This window comes from Annulohypoxylon maeteangense, assembly GCF_022496945.1.
Source record: "Annulohypoxylon maeteangense strain CBS 123835 unplaced genomic scaffold GGS22scaffold_13, whole genome shotgun sequence".
NCBI classification, from domain to species: Eukaryota; Fungi; Ascomycota; class Sordariomycetes; order Xylariales; family Hypoxylaceae; genus Annulohypoxylon; species Annulohypoxylon maeteangense.
In genome coordinates this window covers 809697-831892 of record NW_025953260.1, presented here as the reverse complement: position 1 = coordinate 831892, position 22196 = coordinate 809697, and the positions used below count along the sequence as shown (strand labels likewise).

At 49.1% G+C, this 22196-nt stretch overlaps 8 protein-coding genes across 8 annotated transcripts; 5 read left to right on the top strand and 3 right to left on the bottom strand.

The window, feature by feature from the left end:
- Positions 1-1276: 1276 nt before the first annotated feature.
- On the top strand, positions 1277-2409 carry GGS22DRAFT_180810 (putative pla2g4b; the record flags this gene model as incomplete). Its single annotated transcript, XM_047963804.1, has 3 exons — positions 1277-2127; positions 2202-2261; positions 2328-2409. The coding sequence occupies 3 exons, from the start codon at positions 1277-1279 to the stop codon at positions 2407-2409; spliced, it is 993 nt and encodes a 330-aa protein (XP_047817088.1).
- Positions 2410-2674: 265 nt separating this feature from the next.
- On the bottom strand, positions 2675-7041 carry GGS22DRAFT_180808 (P-loop containing nucleoside triphosphate hydrolase protein; the record flags this gene model as incomplete). The annotated part of the gene is made up of 5 exons (XM_047963803.1): positions 2675-4311; positions 4407-4667; positions 5158-5167; positions 5268-6716; positions 6769-7041. The coding sequence occupies 5 exons, from the start codon at positions 7039-7041 to the stop codon at positions 2675-2677; spliced, it is 3630 nt and encodes a 1209-aa protein (XP_047817087.1).
- A 519-nt stretch (positions 7042-7560) lies between these two features.
- Positions 7561-9987, top strand: GGS22DRAFT_37851 (guanosine-diphosphatase). Its single transcript, XM_047966940.1, has 3 exons — positions 7561-8165; positions 8230-9580; positions 9636-9987. The coding sequence occupies exons 1-3, from the start codon at positions 7934-7936 to the stop codon at positions 9691-9693; spliced, it is 1641 nt and encodes a 546-aa protein (XP_047817086.1). The 5' UTR covers positions 7561-7933; the 3' UTR covers positions 9694-9987.
- On the bottom strand, positions 9910-11611 carry GGS22DRAFT_168235 (uncharacterized protein). Its single transcript, XM_047962121.1, has one exon. It carries the CDS (start codon positions 11463-11465, stop codon positions 10104-10106), a length of 1362 nt encoding a protein of 453 aa, XP_047817085.1. The 5' UTR covers positions 11466-11611; the 3' UTR covers positions 9910-10103.
- A 97-nt stretch (positions 11612-11708) lies between these two features.
- Positions 11709-12883, bottom strand: GGS22DRAFT_168234 (uncharacterized protein). Its single transcript, XM_047962120.1, has one exon. It carries the CDS (start codon positions 12638-12640, stop codon positions 12014-12016), a length of 627 nt encoding a protein of 208 aa, XP_047817084.1. The 5' UTR covers positions 12641-12883; the 3' UTR covers positions 11709-12013.
- Positions 12884-13245: 362 nt separating this feature from the next.
- On the top strand, positions 13246-15115 carry GGS22DRAFT_168232 (putative ras-related protein Rab7). Its single transcript, XM_047962119.1, has 7 exons — positions 13246-13657; positions 13735-13788; positions 13883-13978; positions 14037-14216; positions 14269-14313; positions 14371-14473; positions 14531-15115. Exons 1-7 carry the CDS (start codon positions 13628-13630, stop codon positions 14638-14640), a joined length of 618 nt encoding a protein of 205 aa, XP_047817083.1. The 5' UTR covers positions 13246-13627; the 3' UTR covers positions 14641-15115.
- A 138-nt stretch (positions 15116-15253) lies between these two features.
- On the top strand, positions 15254-17288 carry GGS22DRAFT_37828 (uncharacterized protein). The gene is made up of 3 exons (XM_047966939.1): positions 15254-15880; positions 15951-16727; positions 16804-17288. The coding sequence occupies exons 1-3, from the start codon at positions 15629-15631 to the stop codon at positions 17116-17118; spliced, it is 1344 nt and encodes a 447-aa protein (XP_047817082.1). The 5' UTR covers positions 15254-15628; the 3' UTR covers positions 17119-17288.
- Positions 17289-18209: 921 nt separating this feature from the next.
- GGS22DRAFT_37811 (heme oxygenase-like protein) lies at positions 18210-20161 on the top strand. The gene has a single exon (XM_047966938.1). The coding sequence runs from the start codon at positions 18608-18610 to the stop codon at positions 19571-19573; it is 966 nt and encodes a 321-aa protein (XP_047817081.1). The 5' UTR covers positions 18210-18607; the 3' UTR covers positions 19574-20161.
- The last annotated feature ends 2035 nt before the right edge of the window (positions 20162-22196 follow it).

The following is a 22196-nucleotide window of genomic DNA, read 5'->3' as shown; positions in this document are numbered from 1 at the left end:
TCCAGACTTTTTGCGACTTTGAAAACTCCATCGCTCCATCGTAAATGCCAAGTTTAGGACCAAAGTTGACTTGGGTAACTGCGCCGGCGGGGCGGGTTAGCGGGACTTGCGCGGACAACCGGGGAAGTTCCCCCTTCCCTGCTAGCCTTCCAGTAGGCGTCGCTCTAGCCCTCCAAACCCCTCCAGCTCCGATTCTACAGAGATCCATTGTACTCCCCTCCATCCTTACCCCTCACAGCTATTGGGTAGAGTCGTGCTTCTGCCCCTTTCTATATCGAGATCGTACCTGGGTCTTCTCGGTCATTTTTGGTCATTTTTTGATCATTTTGGTCATTTTCTCATCTTCCATACCGCCAAAGTTAGGCATCTAGTTGTCTCGGACTTGACAACACATCGCAATATCGGATGAGCCGTTAGATCAAAATTCTCGACGAAATCGGGTTAGACTGTATATCGCAGCGGTTGAAAAGGTCCGGATAGACGATCAGTGGCTGAAGAAAAAGAGATTACATATTGAAAACATGTAAGCTGTTGGTTAATAGCTGTTATACAATAACTATCAGTTGTTTACCTAGGTAGGTAAAGATATACTGAGTTAAGTTCTGACATCGAGGTGCTTCGGTTATCAAATTGATGAGACTGGTCAATTTGCATGGCAAACGGGGAGGGAATCATTTCTTCAAAGTCGACAAACATCGTGAGAAATTTACCTACCTAGTAGATGAAAAGAAAAGGCATATTTGGGGACTGGGGAAGCTCAGGGAATTTTATATATTTGTAGAATTCTATCACTTTTGAAATCGGCCCATAAAGAGGAAGAACTGACCGCTTATATTGCTACCTAAAAGGAACAAACTCCATCATAATCATGACCAACAATAGGAAGGCGGGGTTCGTCAAGTCAGAATCAGCTCATTTTTTCTCGCGATACCTTCGATTGGCGTAAGGTAATTGGTGCGTCATGGGCAGATTAGGCAAGGGCTTTGTAATTAGATCTACCTAACCCAGATTTCCGGATATGCTAAACTGTAAATATCTGAAAAATCGTCCCATTTCCTCACGCTAGATCCGAAAAAAAGGCTGTAGGGCTGAATTCGCAGATGCCGTACATACGTATTACAGCCTTTACTCGCGTCCTCGCATCCTCGCATCATATCATCATATCATACAGTCGAGGGGATGCATAACTGACCCCAAATAACGCTCACCGATTCCCCGTATCCCCATTCGGTACCCCTGCGAAGACGGAGATTTGGTACCTGATAATTGGGAGAAGATGGAGGATCTAGCCGAAGACCCCATCGTGGAGCTGATCACGAGCTTCAATGAGCTAAATTCTAGTGCTGTCGAAGAGCTAGATGAGGAGCCGAGTCCGCTGGAGTTCATGAGATACGTGGCGAGGAATACACCATTCGTTGTGCGTGGAGGCGCCGCCGACTGGCCAGCTACACAACGCTGGAACGCCGCTTACCTACGAGAGTCTTTGGCCGGACATCGCGTAAATGTGGCTGTGACACCATTCGGGAACGCTGATGCTCCCACTATCGTGGATGGAGAACCCGATCTAATATTCGCTAAACCCCACGAAGAAGAACAGGATTTCGGGGAGTTTCTCGACTACTTAACGACGCAAGAAAAAGCAAAAAACTCTTCACCGGAGAGTGGCGGTGAGGTAAGGTACGCGCAGACGCAGAACGATAACTTGCGGAATGAGTACGCGCTTCTCTACTCGCAGGTTCCGCCATCTATTCCGTTTGCTCGTATCGCGCTTCAGAAAAACCCCGATGCCATCAATATGTGGATAGGGAGTTCTAAATCGATAACCGCGATGCACCGCGATAACTATGAGAACATATATGTACAGGTTGCTGGACATAAGCACTTTGTTCTGCTACCCGCCCTATGTCAGCCGTGCGTCAACGAACGGGAACTGCGGCCTGCCTCGTATATCCGAGGAGAAAACGGTCTTAACGATCTTCGCTTGCAGATGGAAGATGGTGATAACGTCCCTTTTGCCACATGGGACCCTGATAACCCGACTCTAAGAACTACTAAGTATTCGCATTTAGCACAACCTTTGAGAGTTACTCTTAATCCAGGCGATATGTTTTACCTACCAGCGATGTGGTGAGTTGATATTCGCTCGAAATCTGACATGTACCAATTGGACGCTGTCCAGACTCTCCTAATCATTCAAATAGGTATCATAAAGTCTTGCAGTCCTGCTCAGAAGAAGGCATGTGTGTCGCGGTCAATTATTGGTAAGTGTCAATTAAGCACAGTAAACAGCCCCTATTCGTCAACTCCAGAGCTTATGCTTCAATTAGGTATGATATGGAATTTAGCGGACCGCTATATCCTCTCAACTCTTTCGTCCGTAGCCTCCGTAGTCAAACAAGTAAATCATAATATAACCCTTTAGTACTTGTAAAACAGATGATCATAAGTTATCATGTCGAATTCCTATTAGGTATCCTGCTAACTAAAGCTAAACACCAAGACCCATACTCCTATTAAGCACCTCACTTAATTAAGTCTTAAGCTGAATCTCTCGTCCAACCATTCATATCCATAACAGCACGTAAGCCATACTCCAAACACCTTGCCAACCAACACAGATGTCATAAAGACTGTAAGGAGGTAAGACTACACCACCTAAACAACCCACGCTTCCTCAAATATTCACCCTCACGCCGAACGGGTTACGCGTACCATCGTCCAACCATCTGCCCTTATCATCGCCAATCTTCCTCCTGAACAACGCCAGGTCCTCCAGGAGATCATGCATGTAGTCCTGGACATCATTGGCCTTCTCCTCGTAGATATCCGACTCATACCCATCATCCTGATCATAATACGCCTCATCTACCAACCCAGCACTCTCCCTCCTGCCACCCTTCCCTTCCTTAACCCCCTCACCCTCCACCTCATCCTCTCTAACCACAACCTCAGGGATCGGGTTCTTCAAACTATCAAGCGCAAGTTTAAGATGCAACTTCAACGCCTCATTCTCCGTCTGCAGACTCCGAATCTTGCCCTCGGCCACCAGACTCTTCTCCTCCATCATGCGCTGCATAGCCACCACCCGATTCTGATACTCCTCCAACCTCTCCTCACTCTGCCTCGCGTCCTCCTTCTCGCGATGTCTCGTCTCGCTAACCGACAGCTGCAACAACCTTATCTCCTCCGCCATAGCACTGATCTGCGCGTCGCGCTGCGCAGCACTGATCTCATTCTGGTTGACAACAGCGCGCGTGCGGATGCGCTTCGCCTGGTCCGCGTACCGCAGCGTCGACAGCGTCTCCTCGTAATCGCTAGGCGAGATGCACGCTATCATCGCCGTCTTGCTGTTGCCCCCCAACGAGTCCTTGAGCAGCCACGTCAGGATCGAGTCCCGGTACGGCACGATGTCGCGGCTGCGCTGCTGCTTCCCACCACCGCCGCGAGACGACTTCGGGTCCGCGAGCGCTGCTATCACTCGCCCCAGCGTCGTCAGCGATTTGTTGATGTTGCTGCCTTCCCGGAGCCGCGCGCCCGTTGCTTCGGTTGATTTCGCGCGCTCGCTGCCTGCGAGGTCGACGAGGCGGATGCGCGAGCTGCGCTCGGTCGTCTCGTCTGTTCCCATGTCGTGGTGGATTTGCTTTAGCATGATGGTGAACACCGCGTGGCTGCGGCTACTGGTGTCGTTCATCTTCGTGCTTGCCGTGGTGCGGCTCGCGTCGCCGGCTTTCATGTAGCGCAGGATCTCGTTGAGGCCGCGGACCGGCACTTCGGTTAGGTCTTTCACGTACGGGCCGTCGGTTGGCGACTCGCGGATCTTGAGATAGTAGGGGGCTTGGTTGGGGACGACGGGCACGAGGAGGTCTCGCACGTGCTCGTTGTAGACTTCGAAGTATGAGGCGCGCACATGGTAGGAAATGTTCGGTGTCTCGTTCTGCGCGGCTTCGATGCGTTGGAATAAGTCTTCGCAGGTTCGTGGGATGAGGCCGGGCTGGTCGGGCGTTCCCATCATGGTGTATGATTTTCCAGAGCCGGTCTGGCCGTAGGCGAAGATGCAAGTGTGGTAACCCTCAAAGTTGTGGTCGAGGAATTCCTCGCCTAAACTGTTGTATACGTCTTCTTGGTGAGCATAATGTTCGTCTTCTAAATCGTGACTCCAGAATGAATTATCGAATGTGAAATCCTTTTCCTCGATTACTTTGCGGGACTTGGCTCTCGAGTTTGCGGGGTCGTTATCATTCGGTACGTGAAGGATCGTCTGTTGAGTGATCGGGTCCATGCTAATCAAGCACTCGGCGCCCCGTTCGATCTCTGAAAATCAATCCAGTGTCAGTCATCTTTAATCCATCTCGCACAGTTTGCATGCATGGTGCATATATAGAGTTCAAGTTTAGAGTAATACATACCTCTGGGTAAAAATGCCCTCACTCGCACAACAACTCGGACGTTTCCTCCAGAATCCATCCTCATGTGCGGCGGCAACGTGCCATCTCTAGAACGCAACGAAGGTGTCGAAGCAGAGGAGGGGAGAACCCTCAACATCATATCCGGGCTAGGCATTATGCGCGGGTCTAACTTTCCGTTCATTCCAGTATACAGTATTTTACAAATGTTTGCGATGGTGTCTCTAAATCTTAATAGGTGATCGTGCGTTGAGAGACCGTAGACTGGTTGGCATGTGGGACCAAAGACAGCCGGAAGGTCGTTTTTATTTACTTTGGACTGTGAAGTGGGGCTTCGTTGCCGGGGAAGCATAGTGCACGGTTCAGTTTTTGGTAAGTTGCATTGGGATCTAAGTTGGCTGTTTCCAATTAGATTGGAACGCGATTGCCCCGCGATGGGGACCTATGACATGCGTGTGATGTACTGTGTAAAATAAGGAGGGGCACGGATAATGATGTGATGGAGATCCTGCAAATTGAAGAGTTAAATGAAGAATAGTGGTGATCATAGCTTTTGCAAAACTGTGGGAGAAATTATTGTCACACGGTATTTTATTAGGCTTTCGGTGCTTAAATCTGTCGCTATGGAGATTGTACAACGTACAGTACCGAATCTTCAGTAGATCCATGGATGCCCTCCTGAACACCCAATCAGCCCTATATAATCTATTAAAAAAATAAACACCTGCTTGCTATGAACCCAATTCAAGTCTACCTATAGATACCTCTTCAGACATTAATACGAAAGAAATACCTTCCATGCGTTTGATGTATGCATCTTACACACCCCGTCTATTTTCTAGCGAGTCCTTTCCCTAGTAGCACCTGTCCAACATCTCTAGTAAGATCAGTCTTAAACAGTTTCTCCTTTGCCAGCACAGTCCCCTGCGCATCCATAGATCTCAAGAGGTCTATTAACTCTCCTTCTAATGGCAGACAATACGTCATTAGTCCAAGTGCTAAAAGCATGCCATCTAACGCCTCTTTAGATGCCTCCTCTTGTGATATGGCTTCCAATAGTGACGCCGCCAATTCTACTTGGTCATCCTCAGGGAGAACATCACCCGACTCAAATCTCTTCTTGAGATTTGCAGAAGCAACGTTGAATAATAGCGATGTGGCCGCCACTCGGACCGTGCTGTGCTTGTCGTCGAGGAAGCTTGATGAGATGAGCTGTGTGATAGCACTTCGTAACCGGGAATTACCAAGGATTTGATCTACGTAAAGGTGACTTGAAAATAGATTGCTAGCCATTTGCAATGTCATCAATCGTAACGCGTAAGGACATTCCGTGTCCTTATTCACAGCATCCACGATAGCAAGGACTGTCTTGTGGTCATGTTCTTCCGCGAAATAACCACTGACCCGTGCATCTGCAAGAGCGCATCGAAAAAGATCTACAACCGGGAACAAGATTTCTTTGGGTAGATCTTTCACTGCCGAGCACATGAAATTGGAAAATGCTGACAAATCCGGCAGGTGTGCTAACGCGGGGCCCTGACTCGTTTTGGTTTCGATAAAACGTATCATACCCTGAATTGAGTCGTCGTCGGCCTTTGATCCCAGCTTGGATAAGAGTTTGGGAATTGGAATGACTTTTTCGTATATCACCGGTTTTGACTCCAGCCAGGTCGAATGGTTTAACCTGAGAAATTGGTGTGGGTGGCTTGGACTTGCCATTTGAGCTAGAAGACTGACAGTTCCCCTGAGTTTGGCCGCATCTGCACCCGTGAACCGATCTTCTTCTTTACCATGAAGGAAAGTAATGAATGTAGGCGTTGACGTTATGTTGTATTTAGATGATACATCAAATGCTTGGTGTATATCGACCTTGATTAGCGTGACCTTATTCTGATATTCCTGCGCTAGATTGTCGTATAGGGGGTAAAGTACCCTACAAGGGCCGCAGTTTGCCATGGTGAAGAAAACAATCGCGCCCGTTTTCCGAGAAGAGTCAAGTACTTGGTTCAATTCCGAGAGACTCGTCACAACCTTTACAGAGCCCGTATGGCCAGACTTATCCTGATACGATGATGTAGAGGCGGCTCCATTAGTGTGTGGTTGGACATTGTTCTGAATACCCAACAGCCCACCTTGTTGAGCCTTCCTCTGCTCAACCATCTGCGCCAGTTGAGGTTGCATCATCCTACCAAATGGCGAATCGAGCACATCTTGAGGCATGTTTGCTATGTGATCTGGTATTCCCTTTCCGACTAGGAACGTAGAGAAGTCATTACTGAAGTTGTTGCAATTATGTCGAAATAGATCGTAAGCCTATAAAGTTAGCACTAAGAAATGTCACGTAAGAAGAGTATTACAAACTTACCTGAGGTGTATATATCTCTTTCAATGATTCGAGATATTCAACGATTATCTCCATGGGCAGTTCACTCTTGCCGAGGTGTATTCTTTCTAGGGGTGATCCCAAATGAGAGGTTCCCGGTTTTATCACATTGATGCCACTGTCGTAGACATACTCCATGCCCTCTAACTCAATAGAAGTATGATAAATAGCATCGAGTTGAAACCCCAAGAGCGAAAACGATAGTTGCTTGGCTAGACCATTTGATAGGTCATAGACAAGGAGATGGACATCCATTGCGAATGTTTCGTGGTGAATAAGTGATTACGATTGGTGTTACACCGGCAGATTCCAGGATTCTTTATAAAGTTTGTATTGTCAACTACTTGGGAGCAATGTACCCTAACGTTGAGGAAGTTAACCCTGGAAGTTGTAAAGACAATCTCGGAAAATCCGGGACAATTAACGAAGTGAACGGTAAAGTTGAAAATCCAGCTACTTCAAACGCAATTTAAAAGAGTGAAATGTGTAGTCTGTTGTAGGAGGCAACGACCCGTACGTCAGACATATACGCGGATGTGAAGCACCTGCCGGTGTGACAGCACCTTCTAGTAACCTAGGTACGTACCTACATAAAGCACCGGGCTCAAGTGCTTGAATGCGGCTGATTAATGGAGGTCCGACGAGAGGCTGCGTACCTATGTACCTGCTTAATGCGCATACGTGGCTGTGTAAGTGGGGACAGTTAAGGCTAAGAAACAGGGATCAAGGTACGCAACTACCGACCCACCAAAGACTGGATGTTGGAGTTGCAAAGGCCAACTAAATTCGAAAATTCCAAGTCTTTCAGGGGGTTATGGATAAGGACATTAAACCTTCCGTTGAAATTGGCAGGAAAATCTTCGAGACGAGATTGCCATTTGAACAAGTTGCGTTGCGCTCGTGTTCACCTCTCCCCCCTTTTTTACAACATTACATTTTTTATCCTATTTAAATCCACCCCTATTCTGGCATTGATCCTCGCCTCTCTGTCTGGTTTAGGACTTTATTCTCTATATTCTAGTTGGATGTTCAGCTGATCGCTCGCTCTAACATCCTTTCACTCTTTTTCTTTTCCCCTTTCTCTTTTTCCTCCTTTCCCCTTTCTAAATTCCCCGATCCACTTGGGGATGCATCGCATTTGAAGGTTATGAGGAGAACATCGGTCTCGTTGCCTACTAAGCAAGTACACCACGATCCTCACGAGAAACCTAACCGTTACGACTCGGGACACCGAGAACCCGGCATCCTGGAGAAAATACAATCCGCGACGATGAACCAGGCCCAGAAGACGCGATGGCTGAAGACCACGGCTATCGTTGTTTTCATGGTGTTCCTGTTCTACTACTTCTCGCCGAAGGGAGTAGAAGTGGTCAAAGGAGGTATGTTCAAATCGAGATTAAGCCAAATAACTATTTTCGATAGCAATCTAACTGAATACTATAGTATCGCATAATGGCGGTCAGGTACCTTCTGATTCTTCGTATGGAACCGATAGATGCACGAAATCATTCTCCAAGGACAAGCCGATCGTACAATATGTCCTTATGATCGACGCCGGTAGCACTGGATCTCGTATCCACGTGTACAAGTTCAACAACTGCGGTTCGACCCCGGAATTGGAGAAGGAAGAGTTCAAGATGACCGAGAAGAGCGTTGGTGGCTTGAGCAAGTATAAGGACGATCCTCTCGCTGCCGCGAAGACCTTGGACGATCTGATGGCTGTCGCAATAAAGACCGTCCCCGACAAGTTGAAGGGTTGCAGTCCGGTTGCCGTAAAGGCGACCGCTGGTCTGCGAATGATTGGCCCGGAGGCTAGCGACCGAATCCTGGAAGCCGTTCGCACTCACCTTGAGAAGGACTACCCCTTCCCCGTCGTCTCGAAAGAGGAGAACGGTGTCGCGATCATGGATGGTTCGGACGAGGGTGTGTACGCTTGGATTACGACCAATTACCTCCTAGGAAAGATTGGTGGTCCCGACCAGAGCCCGACTGCTGCTATCTTCGATCTTGGTGGTGGTTCTACCCAGATTGTCTTCGAGCCTACGTTTAAGGGACTTGCTTCCGGCGGTATGCCCGAGAAGTTGGCCGACGGCGACCACAAGTACGAGCTTGCCTTTGGCGGTCGCAAATTCGACCTTTACCAGCACTCTCACTTGGGCTACGGTCTGATGGCCGCCCGAAACTCGATCCACCTTAACCTCCTCCACGATATCTACAGCAAGGAGAAGTCAGGAAGTTTCCTACAGAAGCCCATCCTTAACCACCCTTGCATCAACTCTGGCCAGACCGATACCATTAAGGTCAAGCTCGGCGAGGACAGCCCTCTAGGCAAAGGCGAGGTCGAGCTTAACGTTACCGGCCCCGCGACTCCGGCCCCAGCCCAGTGCCGTGCCCTAGCCGAGCGCATCCTATACAAGGACGCGACCTGTAAGCTAGCGCCGTGCTCGTTCAACGGTGTCCATCAACCCTCGCTATCTAAGACATTTGCTACGGAAGATGTGTACATCTTCTCTTTCTTCTTCGACCGCACCAAGCCTCTGGGAATGCCCGACAGCTTCACCCTGCGTGAGCTTCACGAGCTTGCCCACGCCGTTTGCGGCGGTGAACAGGCCTGGGATGCGTTTAGCAACGTGCCGGGTGCTTTGGATGAGCTCCGTGACCGCGGAGAGTACTGCTTAGATTTGAACTTCATGATCGGCTTGCTACACACTGGCTACGATATGCCGATTGATAGAGAGGTAAAGATCGCTAAGAAGATCAAGGGTAACGAGTTGGGATGGTGCTTGGGAGCCAGGTAAGCTTCCCCCTTTTACACTCTTTCATCGTGACAAGTGCTAACATCCCCATAGTCTGCCCCTACTATCCAAGAACTCCGGCTGGTCATGCAAAGTCAGCCAGACGTACTAATTAGATCGCATGATACCTTGACGAAGATCGAGGGCATGATAATAGAGAGAGAGCTTTACAACCTTTTAATGAAATGAGGAAGGCACGGAAACGTGGATGGCACGGTATGCCCTACGAGGCTGGCGTTTCGGATCATGAATGATTGCTGTAAAAGTGTTGCACGAAGCGCGGCTTCGGGCATTCGCGTCTTGATGAAAGATGGATTAGTACTTGTGACGTTAGGTTAGATAATGCGAATCATACACAAAATTACGAACAAGACACATGATATACATATACATCCAGTGAGGTTATGAAATGCCTTTAAACAAGCTTTTCGTTACTACCATTACCAACCCCTAATTCAACACGCTCGCTCTAGTTCTAGTATATACATAAAACTCAGGGTATCAACACCTCCCCACCACCCCCTACAACGGCGCCTCAACCATCCCCAACACATCCTCAATAACATACTCCGCATCCACGCCCTCCAACAACGCCTCCACGGCACCAACCTCGCTCCCCCACTGCAAACTCCTCTCCTTCTCCACCGACGTAATGCGTATGCGGTGCGCGTACGCCTTCTTCGCCGCTAACCCCACCAGCGCCGGCGTCACGTAGTCCAGCCCGTGCAGCGCGGCTAGACTCTTCGCCAGCGCCTCGAAGTGCTTCGTTGCTTGCGGTGTTACGCCCCCGCCGCCTGGGGCGACGGCTCGGTGCATGCGCAGGAAGGAGACGATGTTCATGAGGTACCGTAGCACTTCGATGGATATGTTCACGTTCCGCGCGTGCAGTGCTAGGGAGGTGATGTCCGCGTCGACGAGGACTGGGAACGGGAGCCGCGAGCTCGCGATCGAGGCGCTGTAGGTGGATCCTTGGTCCCCTTTTTTCAGAGCCGTGTTTATCCGGGTGCTATGCGTGCTCCGTGTTCGGCTCACGCGCGGTGTACTAGGCGTCTGCGGATCCCGTCTCACGACGACGCTAGACGCGGACGCACTGTCGGTTGTCCTGCCCCCATCGTCGTCGTCACCGGCATATCTTTCTTTCTCTCCGCTGGCATTTCCAGCTCGGTACCGTCCCGCCTCCTCCTCCTCGTCCAAATGCGCGAACCCGTCCTCCGGGTCATGCCAGTGCGATACGTAGAACAGGTCGTTTAGATGCGAGACCAATCTCGCCGCACCGCCCGACTCCAACACCGCGATGAAGAGGAACTGTTTAGGCGCCGTCTGCACGCTTGTGCGTGTGAGGATCCGTCGCGTGCGGATGAGTTCCAGACATTGGATTTGTACGTCTTTAGGTGCGCGGTCGAGGTTTTTCGCTAGGATTACGTTGGCGAGTTGGGGTGGGGGGTGGTGCGGTGTTGTTGGGTATTGTCGGCTATGGCTGCGGCTGGGGGTGCTGGGGACGCCGGTGCTGGTGTTGGTTGTGGTGTGCCCGACTGCGGAACTGCCGCGGCGCCGGAGGGGCGATGCCGAGGGTGTTCGGGGAGTCGGGGTGCGGAGCTGGTGCTGCTGTTGCGGTTTGGGTGTAGGTGGAGGGGGAGGCGCGGGTGGGTGTAACTGGATAGAGGCGGCGAGGTCGTCGAGGGTTGTGTATTGAGTGCAGTTTACCACGGCGGAAGGTAGGTGGAAGGTCTGAGAGGCGACGAGACGTAGCTCCTCGATTAGGTCGTCGAGCTCGGTGGGTTCGGTGCTGACGATGCAGTGCTCGCGACTGATGAGGCAAAGGAGCGCTGCGAGGTCTAGGTCTTCCAACTCGTGGATCCGACGCAGTAGGTCCTCATCCGCCATCAAGTCTTTGTCGAATTGGTTGCTTGTAGTCCATGAGGATTTGTCCTGGATTGCTTCGAACTTTAAAGGATGGCAGTATTTGAATAGTGAATGTTGTAAATGGCGGGTAGCCCCCCGGGTCGGGGCTGTAATTTGGTTGGAGCGATGAAAGCTCGGGCTACTGCCGAGTTTCCGTCCTCAACCTTAAATTTACTGTCGGCTCCGCTGACATTTGCACCTTGCATTACTAACACCATTTTATTCTATCATTCGAACAGTGAAGCACCAATGAGTATGAGTATAATGATGATACAAGGACATAAGAATATCTACATTGGAATACCCCCTGAACGTGTGTAGCAGAAACAATGGCACAACATCGACCCATCACCTACGCATTCCAATCAACCCCTGGGGTTTGGTTACGACCACCGCTGTGTCCACGATAAGTCAGTTACAATGTACTACATTAAAACGCGGCAGCAAATAACGGCAGCAAAACCACCAATTTCAATAAATTCAATATAATACAGCAAAGATAAAAAGTACAACGAGCAACACGCATGTACTCACGTCCCCTTCCAAAATTTCGGATCAACCTTATCCTCAGACGCCGGCGCGGCGCGATCATGCCGCTTCTCGAAGTCCGCGTTATGCCTTTCGACTTCCTGCTTCTGCTCGTCACTCAGTCCGGACTTGACGGCCGGTATGGCCTGGTTATAGATCTTGGGGCTAGGTGCTCCCTTGCCCTGCGGACCTTTCAGCGCCTCACCTCCGCTCTGGCTCGCCGCGTTGGCGATGCTGCCTCCTGTGGGACTTCCTCCCGTCTCCGTCGCTTCCTTCGACCGCGAGCCGCCCGACTGCGCGCTGGCGTCTTCGGGGGTCTTGGGTTGTTTCTGGCCGGACTCCCGCGCTGCGGCGTCTTTCATGCTCTTGTTAAGCCCGGCTTTGGTCGGCCCGCTGTTGGCTTTCTGGCCTACGTCCGGGGGGTCGGGGCCCGGGTGCTCTGACGCTTGCTGTAAGTCGCTCGAAGGCGGTTGGCTTTGAGGGTTGTCTTGGATAGGGTTTCCTTTTCCATCGCCGTAGCCTTGTGCGTAACAGCGAGAGCCGGTGGTAAAAGTGCGGTAGGTTTGAGGAGCGCGAGTACAAGCGGCTCGTAGGGCGTTCATGGAGTTGCTTATTCGAATAGCTACCATTTTGAACAGCTGGATCTTGGTTCAAAATATTTACTAATTCAGTGTTCCAAAATTGAGGTTAACTACTAGATATTTAGAAGGGAAATGTCTAAGGTAAGCCCTTATGAATGAATGGAAAACATCGGGTAGCTGCTTAACATTCGCCATAACTGTGATGCCATATAATGGGAGATGATGAAGTATGACATCATGGAATGTACTTGAGTGAAGTTCCCCTCGCACTTGCAGGGTTTGTTATTGATTCATCATTCTCAATGGTGAATAGAAGTAGATGCTCTTCTATTCTGTCAAATCGATATCTTATTGACCTCGATACTAAATGCCGAAGGTGATCTAGATCATACATGTACCCAGCTTGTAGAACTATTGACGCTATTGACGCATGTGATTACACAAGCTAATGTCCTAATCCGCTAGGTTAGTGCAATGACGCAGGGGTTTGTAGTTCCTTCTTTGCTCATCGTAGGGGATATCGGCTCTTTGTTTCGAATCTTCGTCTGAAGTGCTAACATGGGACGATATTAACATCTTGTACTGTACGTAAACTCTATTTAATAGTACATAGTCATCACTAAATTAGATTTCAATTGACAGCTGCCTGGAACCTTGTGCCCTGTAAATTCATGTGGCTTCAAAGTATTGGTGAGATTGTGGCGTATCCAGCCACTGTAATTGATCTCGTGCCTGCTAAAGTCTACAAAGCTACAGGGTCTTATCAGCTCCTGTATCAGGTAGGTATCGGCGAAGGTCCGACCAATGCTTTATCACTCGTCCAGGTCCCAAACACCCAAACAATAGCAGCTGCAACTTACCTTCAATAACAACAACCGAACATCACCGTCTACCCAGAAATCGTCCCACATACAATACCTGTCGCCTTCCTCCGACAATCACTCTTTAAGCCGGCGCATAATCAAAACTCCCTCAATCGACTTTTTTGTCCAATTAATTCCAGCTTACAAGAGCCGATCGGCTTGACTATTCATCATGGCTTCTAGGAAGAAGGTCCTCTTGAAGGTATAGCAAATCTTAGTTAGGCTTTATTGTTTTCTTTAGTCTATACCTTTATTTTGGCTGACATTATAATTATGCAGGTCATTATACTCGGCGACAGCGGTGTTGGCAAGACAAGTTTGATGAACCAATATGTATGTTATGCTTGATCAAAATGAACAAACCACCCCTGCGACTCCGCCATTTCGACGACTAGACGACCCGAGGCTGATTTTCTTTGCTCGACAGGTGAACAAGAAGTTTAGTGCCAGTTACAAAGCTACTATCGGTGCCGACTTCCTAACCCGAGAGGTTTTGGTCGACGACCGACAAGTTACGATGCAGGTATGAGGAATACACATGATGAAAGGGTCATTGAATGATGGTCGCTGATTATAAATAGCTTTGGGATACAGCCGGACAAGAGCGCTTCCAGTCGTTAGGCGTTGCATTCTACCGAGGTGCTGATTGTTGTGTGTTGGTCTTTGACGTCAACAATTCCAAGAGTTTCGATGCGCTGGACAGCTGGAGAGACGAATTCTTAATCCAAGCTTCTCCCCGCGACCCTGAGAACTTCCCTTTCGTAAGATGCATCCACGCAGAATTTTTATGGACACCGACTAACGGAATTATAGGTTGTGCTTGGAAACAAGATTGATGTCGAAGAGAGCAAGCGAGTGGTAAGTGAACAAAGCGACTACTTACCTCTGAGAGGACCCTTAACTTACACTCTATAGATCTCAAGTAAGAGAGCAGCAACTTTCTGTCACTCCAAGGGCGACATCCCGTATTTTGAGACCAGCGCAAAGGAGGCGGTGAACGTTGAGCAAGCATTCGAAGGTATTCACTATAGTTATTCCCTTTTCTACGGTTCGGCTATTCTAATCTATATAATAGTTATTGCACGAAATGCTCTAGCACAAGAGGAATCCGAGGAGTTCAGTGGAGAATACCAAGATCCTATCAACATTCACATCGAGAACGACCGTGATGGTTGCGCGTGCTGAAAGCCATCGACTCTTAATTTCACAGCATTTCACCCATCTCACATGCCATCATCTTGGGCGTCCTATCACGGTCTGACCGAAGCTTGGCCATTACTCGCAGATCATTACGCCTTCTCAACCATCGTTCGCCTCTTTGTATGACAGACTTGGCATTTCAGGGGCTCTCAGGAACTATTTACAGATTCGGAGAAGTGGGTTTTTAGAAGCCACATCCGTAATGAGTGTATAGAGCAGTTGATGCATCGCATTTTGAGTTGTTCCGTTGGTACAGGACGGGACCATAAAGTCGAGTCTTGGGCGTCTCATCAAGGTTCACTGATTAGGGACTCCATTAAGGCATTTCGATAATTTCCAGTTAGCATTCAGAAGTGATTGTCTCTTTTATCAGTGAAGTGATCCGGGTATTGTCTTAATCAGTGCTTGTGACTTTTCCTATGGATGTCATATATCACCAGACACATCTTTACAATCGGTATTATTAACGACGAGTACGAAGTAACAATGAGAGGCACATGCCGTAGAATACGTGGCTTACATAATAAATGTAACTATGTTCTTCATAAAATGCATTAAATCCGATATCCCGCTTGTCTCCCGCTTGTGCCAATCCATTAGAGCTTTAGGTTCACGCAGGGGCATAGGGGATAACTGGGATAACTGGGATAGGTGTCTCGGCATCTGAGAGCACCGACGGCGCACTACCAAATCGTCGAATCGAACCTTTCACTTGCACGATTTGTTTCAGAACTTCGAATCCTACCTACCCTCTTTTGACATATTTGCTAGATCTTTTTTATATGTGTTGATTCTTTTTTTCTCCCTTTGCTTTTACTAGTGTCTTCATGTCCTTCCTTGCTCCTGGCCTTGATCCTTGTATCTTTCGCTGCCGATCCTATCGCTCTCTTGATCGTTAAATGATTCTGTCCTACGTAACCATTCTCCTGGAATCGCTTTCGCATATAGTGCGCTTCGCCCACTCGACGACGATATGACCCAGCAAGAGCCACCTCCAGTGTATACGGCGACGGCCGAACCCCAAGCAGAATATGAGGCTCCGAGACGGAGGCTTTCCGAGCTGTCCGTACCAGAAGATAATATGGCCAGTTCGTCCATGTCATGGGGAAGCATACCAAGTCTCAGGCCAAAAGGGGGGTCCTGGAATATGGCAAGGAGGACTCTGGGCATAAGTCTCTTGCTAGTAACAGTATTCCTCTGGACGGTGTCGAATTTCCTCGCTAGCGTGAGTTTCCTATGAATACGAGAAGCAATATGCGTACGTGGCCCCTCGATTGACATGACTTGATGCGCAGTCCATATTCTCCGACCACACCTACGATAAACCGTTCTTCCTAGTCTACATCAATACCTCCATCTTCGCGCTGTCGATGATCCCGATATCCATAAAATATGTAATACAAAACGGCGGCATCTCCCGCGTCAAACACCAGGCGATTCAGGAATGGAGGGCGGCGAGATACGGCGGGGCCGAGAGGCTGAAGGCGCAGGAGGAAGAGGACCTCACGGCGGGAGAGCGGTTATTGGTGGATGACGAGGGGAGCTTCGAAGCGGCGGACCTGCCGAAGCCGAGCGACAAGATAGGGTTCTTCGAGACGGCACGGTTTAGCCTCGAGTTCTGCATGATCTGGTTCCTCGGAAACTACTTCGCCTCGGCGTGTCTGGAGTACACGAGCGTGGGCAGCGTGACGATATTGACGTCGACGAGCAGCGTGTGGACTCTTGTGTTCTGCGCCGCCATGCGCATCGAGGCCTTCTCCGTCCGCAAGCTGGCTGGCGTAATGGCCTCGCTTGCTGGTATCGTGCTCATCTCGACCGTCGATCTATCCGGCGCGGATAACGATGATAGTCGCGGGAACTTCCCGCATAAGAGTCAGAAGCAGATCGCTATCGGGGACGCGATGGCTTTCTTCAGCGCCGTCATCTATGGGTTGTACGTCGTCGTCATGAAGATCCGCATCGGGAACGAGGAGAGAGTGAATATGCCGCTGTTCTTTGGGCTCGTGGGCATTTTCAATATTTTGATTCTGTGGCCGCTGTTTATTATCCTGCACTTTACGGGGATCGAGCCGGTGAGTTTCATATATATGCGTCTACATTACGGCCGCAGTGATTTAGGTACGAGCGGAATTACTAATGCGAAAATAGTTCGAGTTACCTCCGAATGGCAAGATTTGGTTGATTATTATGATGAACTCGATATCTTCCTTCGTCTCGGATATCTCGTGGGCTTATGCCATGCTGTTAACGACGCCTTTGGTTGTCACTGTCGGGTTATCTCTAACTATCCCGCTATCTCTCATCGGCGAGATGATACAATATGCGCAATATTCAAGTTTCGTATATTGGGTCGGGGCCGCCATAGTGCTAGTCTCTTTCATATTTATTAACCATGAGAGTCACGACGACGAGGATGGGTCGAAGGCTGGTTCGGAGAGAGGGGCTAGAGTAGTAGAGCCATAGCTTTGTGTTCCTGAACTTTTTGGCTTCTTGGGTGGCACTAACGGGGGCCCGGCGTCTTGGTTGGAATAATTGGGGTTAAACCGGTCACTGGTTCGACTGGTGCAGCATATACATATAGATACCAGATAGAGCTTACAGCGTACTGGACTTTAAGGTATCATAGAATGGGCATCGTTAAAAACCTTGGAATTGTACTATATACGGGATCGAATGGAATGACGTACATAACCGGCAGCTGTCGAGAATTAAGGCTATTTATGTATGTTGGGATATCTTTTAGACATGTAAGTATGCATATCCTTGTGAGCAGTTCCATGTTTGCTAAAGCAACTGGTGTTTAGTTCCAACTCGAGTAGACGGCCTAGTGTGTTTGGTCCTTGAACGTATCTATCCGAGATGAATCGGGCACGAGACAGTATATGGAGTTTAGTAAATCTCCCTAGTTCAAATCTCGAAAGTAACATTGAATACCTAATGTCAATGCATATTTGGTATTTAATATGGGTAAGGGTTTCCTTTCGATCCGGATCTAGCAGCCCAAATGATTCAGAAAACTAGCACCTAGACCACAACTGCACTAGTTTCGTTTACCTGGATTTATAAGAATGACATCAATGACTCTTGACTCGGACGGTTCAACTAATGTTCTGCCGAATTTCTCATCAGATGAAATTAGAGGCAATCGTGGAGTTCGGGCGTGGTGTTTGTTTAGCACTATTTGTAAGACTCAGGTACTTTTCTTAGAAATACCACTATTCCTTTCAGTTATGCTAACATATATATCTTAGTTAAACCTCATTTATACAGCGTTATTCTTTCAGTTTTATTGCTGATTAATTCAATCTATTTCGTCGCTGCGGACTTCACCGAAGTGTGGTTGTCTGACACCAATAGCCCCGTGAGGCCTTCAGAAGGGTCACATGCGCATACGATAGAGCCGCAAGCGTGTTGGGTCAGCCGCGTGTCTGCCTGCTAGATACTAAGCGAGTCTGAGAAAGCGAGGTGTCCGTTTGGCTGCATAAAGCGCTTGGTTGCTTCCCGTCGTGTTAGATATCCTTCCTTGGCGCAGTGAGGCTCGCAGCATTGCTCTTACCGCACTGTTCAGTCAACACAAACAATCTTGATACGGGAAGGTTATACGTCGATTGGAACTATCTATTTATCCCGGGAAAGTACCATGACCATAGTCCTTCGACGCCCGACGTGACTCGACTTACTACATAAGTCATCTGGCCAGTCACCCCTGAGCTACCATCTGGTCAGCCCTCACACATCTTAGCTCACCTTCGCTTGATTCACTCGACATACCTAGGGCTATTTAACAATCTACGCCATAATAACCTTTATGCTCCTAGGTATCCTTACTCGACAAGACCTAAAAACTCAAATCGGATCGAGCTTCCTAAAAACGAGAACAAAGAATATCTAGCCAAACTTACCGGACCAAGACATTTCACCAGAAAACTTACCCGAGGATCTAAATATCACAATGCCGTCCAAGACCGAAGACGTCGGCACAGCTCCCGAGTCCCGCACCCTAGGAGAATCCATCAACATCGCCACCCGCCCCGTCCACACCAGCCTAAACAAACTCATCATCCTCCGCCTGCGCCTAGCCCTCCCACCTCACGCCGACGACGCATCGAACTACGTGCAAGGGCTGCTACACATCACGCCCATCTATACGACCTTCGAAACCCTCTGGCAAGAAATCCTCGACACCCCTCCCCTAACCTCAGAAGTCCCCGTGGAATCTACCCCTACCTCCCCCATCTCCCCCCGCATCCACACCCTCCTGACATCAACCCACTTCCCCATCCTCTCCCGCTCCGCCTCCCTAAAAGCCGACTTATCCCAGATAACAGGCTGGAGCGCCTCCGACCTCTCCTCCCGTCTCCTCGAAGCTTCGCGCGAGTCCGCTGTGCTAGCTGCGTTCTTGGCGCATATACAAGTGACGGTGGGGAGGAAACCACATTCTCTGCTCGCGTACGCGTGGGTGCTGTATATGGCACTTTTTGCGGGTGGTCGTTTTATCAGGGCGTCGCTTGAGCGCGTGGATCCGCGGGATGGGTTTTGGGGGCCGTTGTTTATTAGTCCTAATTTAGTAGACGACGAAATTGGGGATACGGTAGACGGGGTTGGCAGGGAGAGAATGCCTGGCGCGTTTCCTTCGGGTTCTATCGGTGGGGAGGTGAGACGGGTGCAAAGTATGGTAGAGAAGACGGAGAAGGCGGAATATCCACTGTCGTTCTTCCGCTTCGACACCCCCGCCGACGGACAGGACCTTCGACAGGCGTTCAAGGCGCGGGTCGCGGAGGCGACGGACGTGCTTACGGCGGAGGAAATCGCGGATGTGGTCGGCGAGGCAAGGGAGATCTTCGAGAGGATGGTTGGGCTGGTGGGCGAGCTTGATGATGTGTGTGGCACGGAGTACGAGGCTGCGACTGCGGTGTAGGGCGCTGCGTCGCCGTTGGTGAGTCTACGGAGTCGGGATAGTGTGGTTGTGGAGAGGGAGAAGAGGGAGAGGTTGGCGGCGAGGGGGGATAGGGGGAAGGTTTCCGGACGGAATACCCCGGTGGGGGAGCTGGGACGGGATGGGGGGGTTAGGTTTCGGTAGGGGGTTTAGAGGTTTAGACTACATACCTACGGTAGGTATGGAAGAGGAAATACACTTGATGGCGTAGGATAGGAAGGCGATGGCGTATGGTGAGATGGGTAGGTAGAATGGATAGAGGGATACTGGCGCTGGGGATTTACTCGGGCTGATACGAGATACCCTAAATTACACCTTAGAGAATAGACTTGATTCTTGTGCCTGTAGTTCGATTTGGTTCGATCTAGTCTATTTTGTCACATGTGCTTGGAGTATCATATTTACTTTGCTTAGTCCGGCTTCACTTGTTCTGCTCAGATACTAGCACAACCATTTTCTTAGATCAGAGCCTGGAGCTGCCGGTAAGCTTCATGCTCACATTTTAGAGTGCTTACTTGTCTTCCTCGAGAATCCGATGACTTCTGCCAAGACGCTTACTGATCACTCGCTGCAGACTAATGAGGCCAATCATGATGCTTTTGGTCTTAGTTATATGACTACATACGTGGCATCCTCGCAGTGAGTTGGAAGAAGCAGAGCCTTGTGCGAGATGTCGGCAATTGGATGCTGTGATGGTAGTGATGTTCATGCGCAGTTGTCCTGAGGTGTTACTGCAGAGATCGGCTGCAGTCATCATCCACGACTAGCTCTGCGCGAGCCTGCTTTTACTTCTGATGCTTTCTTCATATAAAACATATAATATCGAAACTGCCCAGGTGAGTAATTGCGTAATATTGAAATTTCCTCATAAAAGACTATAATCTGAAATATGATATAGGATAACTGCATGATTGGGTTGTAATAACGATATAGGGTGAAGACTGATGGCGTAAGAATGTCCCCTCGTTCCCGAGGAGTAGAAGTTCTTGAGCAGCTCTCATCGTGATTTTCACTTTATCTTAGAATCATGCTATATGCGGCTATGTTAATTGTAGCATATGAAGCATTTCGCTTCCTCGGCAAGAATATCTCTCATAATATGCAGCTTAAGTGAGACATCTGGCGCCAATGGCAGAATGATAGTCGGCCTACTAGACATCAAGATCATCGATCATCGAGCAATCTTGAACAGATTGAACGAATTAAAACCAGCTTCCATATGAATCTCGGTCAGTCAAGGGCACTTTGTTTGATCTGGCCCTTGTCTCGCTCTTGAAAGTACCTACTGTAGGGCTGCATGCAGACATGGTTAGGTATGTAATGTATGTATGAGTTGCTGCGACATGCAGCTAAGTCGTCGAATCAGCGCACTACTCACTGTAGTCCCGCAGCTAACTCAGCTAGATACGCGCGATGATAGCAGATACTCAAACAGCTTGACCAATGTTCCGGTATTGTAAGTTCGCTCTTCGAATAGGTAGGAAATGGCTGTCGCTTCGAGTGTTTCTCTTGTAGAAAAGATCGTCACTTGCCGAAGACAGTTGGATAACCTTGGAACTCCTGATAATCGTGATACGGCCCTTTCATGCTAACAGCATGAAAAAAAGGATAGAACAAAAATCCGCGCAGCGTGTCTTCACCGCCAGTCCTAGTGCCGTTTGTTGCGCGTGTCGACAGTGGTAGTGGAGCGTCGGTAGTCAGGATTTGTGACGAGGCCGCAGATTCCGTAACCTACAAAATAAATTGACGGAGACCGCTGAGTGGATAGTGGATAGATACTTAAGCAGGCCGCATATTCGACGACCCAGAGCGGGGAGAGAGGGAGCTATATGTCCATTCTTGTCTTTTCTCATCTGCTATAGCGAGCGAATCGTTAAGTGAGATCCATGGATGATATATCTAAGAATGTTGCGTTTTCTAGCTCTTCATGCAAAGGACTTAACTACGTCAACTGAGAGGTCAGCTCCGTCATTTCCTAGTAGGTATTAATAGTAGAGCGTGGTTATAGGTTATCCATAGGATTAACTAGGTATTAATACAACCCACCCCAAATGAGAAAATCGGGTGGTTGGGGATCGGAAATCTGTCTCTTCTTTCTGGCTATTGGTCAATGGATTCCCCCCCAGCATCCTAAGCCAGGCTCCCCTGTCATCATCCGCGACACAGCAAACTGTGGATTTGCGGATTTGCGATGCGCGTATCCATTTAATGCCAATGGATTGGGAATTGACGATTATCGCATCGTCACTCGCGACTCGTGAGGGTGCAAAGTGAAAACACGACTACATAGTAGACTTCTAAAGCAGCTGCATCTTCGGTGAATACACCACATGGATATTCCAAGCGTGCTCCCGTAGCACAATGGTGGCTAGCCGCGAGATACCAGACAATTTCATACAAGTTTCTCCGTGCTTCGCCTCAGGCTATTCCGACCTGTGTCTTTACACGCCCCACGACTTAGGCTGTATGAGGATGGCTCAACTGTCTTAGACAGTATATCGTGGCATTAGGCCGCAAACTAAAAACCCGTAGCCACGGATGGGCATCGTCTTTTGGCCTGTCATTGAAATACCTGACGCCTTAACCGTTTAATAGAGAACCGAGG

Bases quoted from the DNA above. Each gene is read 5' to 3' on its own strand.
- GGS22DRAFT_37811 (XM_047966938.1), top strand. From the start codon at position 18,608: ATGCCGTCCAAGACCGAAGACGTCGGCACAGCTCCCGAGTCCCGCACC.
- GGS22DRAFT_168234 (XM_047962120.1), bottom strand. From the start codon at position 12,640: ATGGTAGCTATTCGAATAAGCAACTCCATGAACGCCCTACGAGCCGCT.
- GGS22DRAFT_168235 (XM_047962121.1), bottom strand. From the start codon at position 11,465: ATGGCGGATGAGGACCTACTGCGTCGGATCCACGAGTTGGAAGACCTA.
- GGS22DRAFT_168232 (XM_047962119.1), top strand. From the start codon at position 13,628: ATGGCTTCTAGGAAGAAGGTCCTCTTGAAG. The intron at 13,658-13,734 runs GTATAGCAAATC...ATAATTATGCAG, and splicing joins GGAAGAAGGTCCTCTTGAAG to GTCATTATACTCGGCGACAG. The intron at 13,789-13,882 runs GTATGTTATGCT...TTTGCTCGACAG, and splicing joins CAAGTTTGATGAACCAATAT to GTGAACAAGAAGTTTAGTGC.
- GGS22DRAFT_37828 (XM_047966939.1), top strand. From the start codon at position 15,629: ATGACCCAGCAAGAGCCACCTCCAGTGTATACGGCGACGGCCGAACCC. The intron at 15,881-15,950 runs GTGAGTTTCCTA...CTTGATGCGCAG, and splicing joins TGTCGAATTTCCTCGCTAGC to TCCATATTCTCCGACCACAC. The intron at 16,728-16,803 runs GTGAGTTTCATA...ATGCGAAAATAG, and splicing joins ACTTTACGGGGATCGAGCCG to TTCGAGTTACCTCCGAATGG.
- GGS22DRAFT_37851 (XM_047966940.1), top strand. From the start codon at position 7,934: ATGAGGAGAACATCGGTCTCGTTGCCTACTAAGCAAGTACACCACGAT. The intron at 8,166-8,229 runs GTATGTTCAAAT...TGAATACTATAG, and splicing joins AGTAGAAGTGGTCAAAGGAG to TATCGCATAATGGCGGTCAG. The intron at 9,581-9,635 runs GTAAGCTTCCCC...ACATCCCCATAG, and splicing joins GGATGGTGCTTGGGAGCCAG to TCTGCCCCTACTATCCAAGA.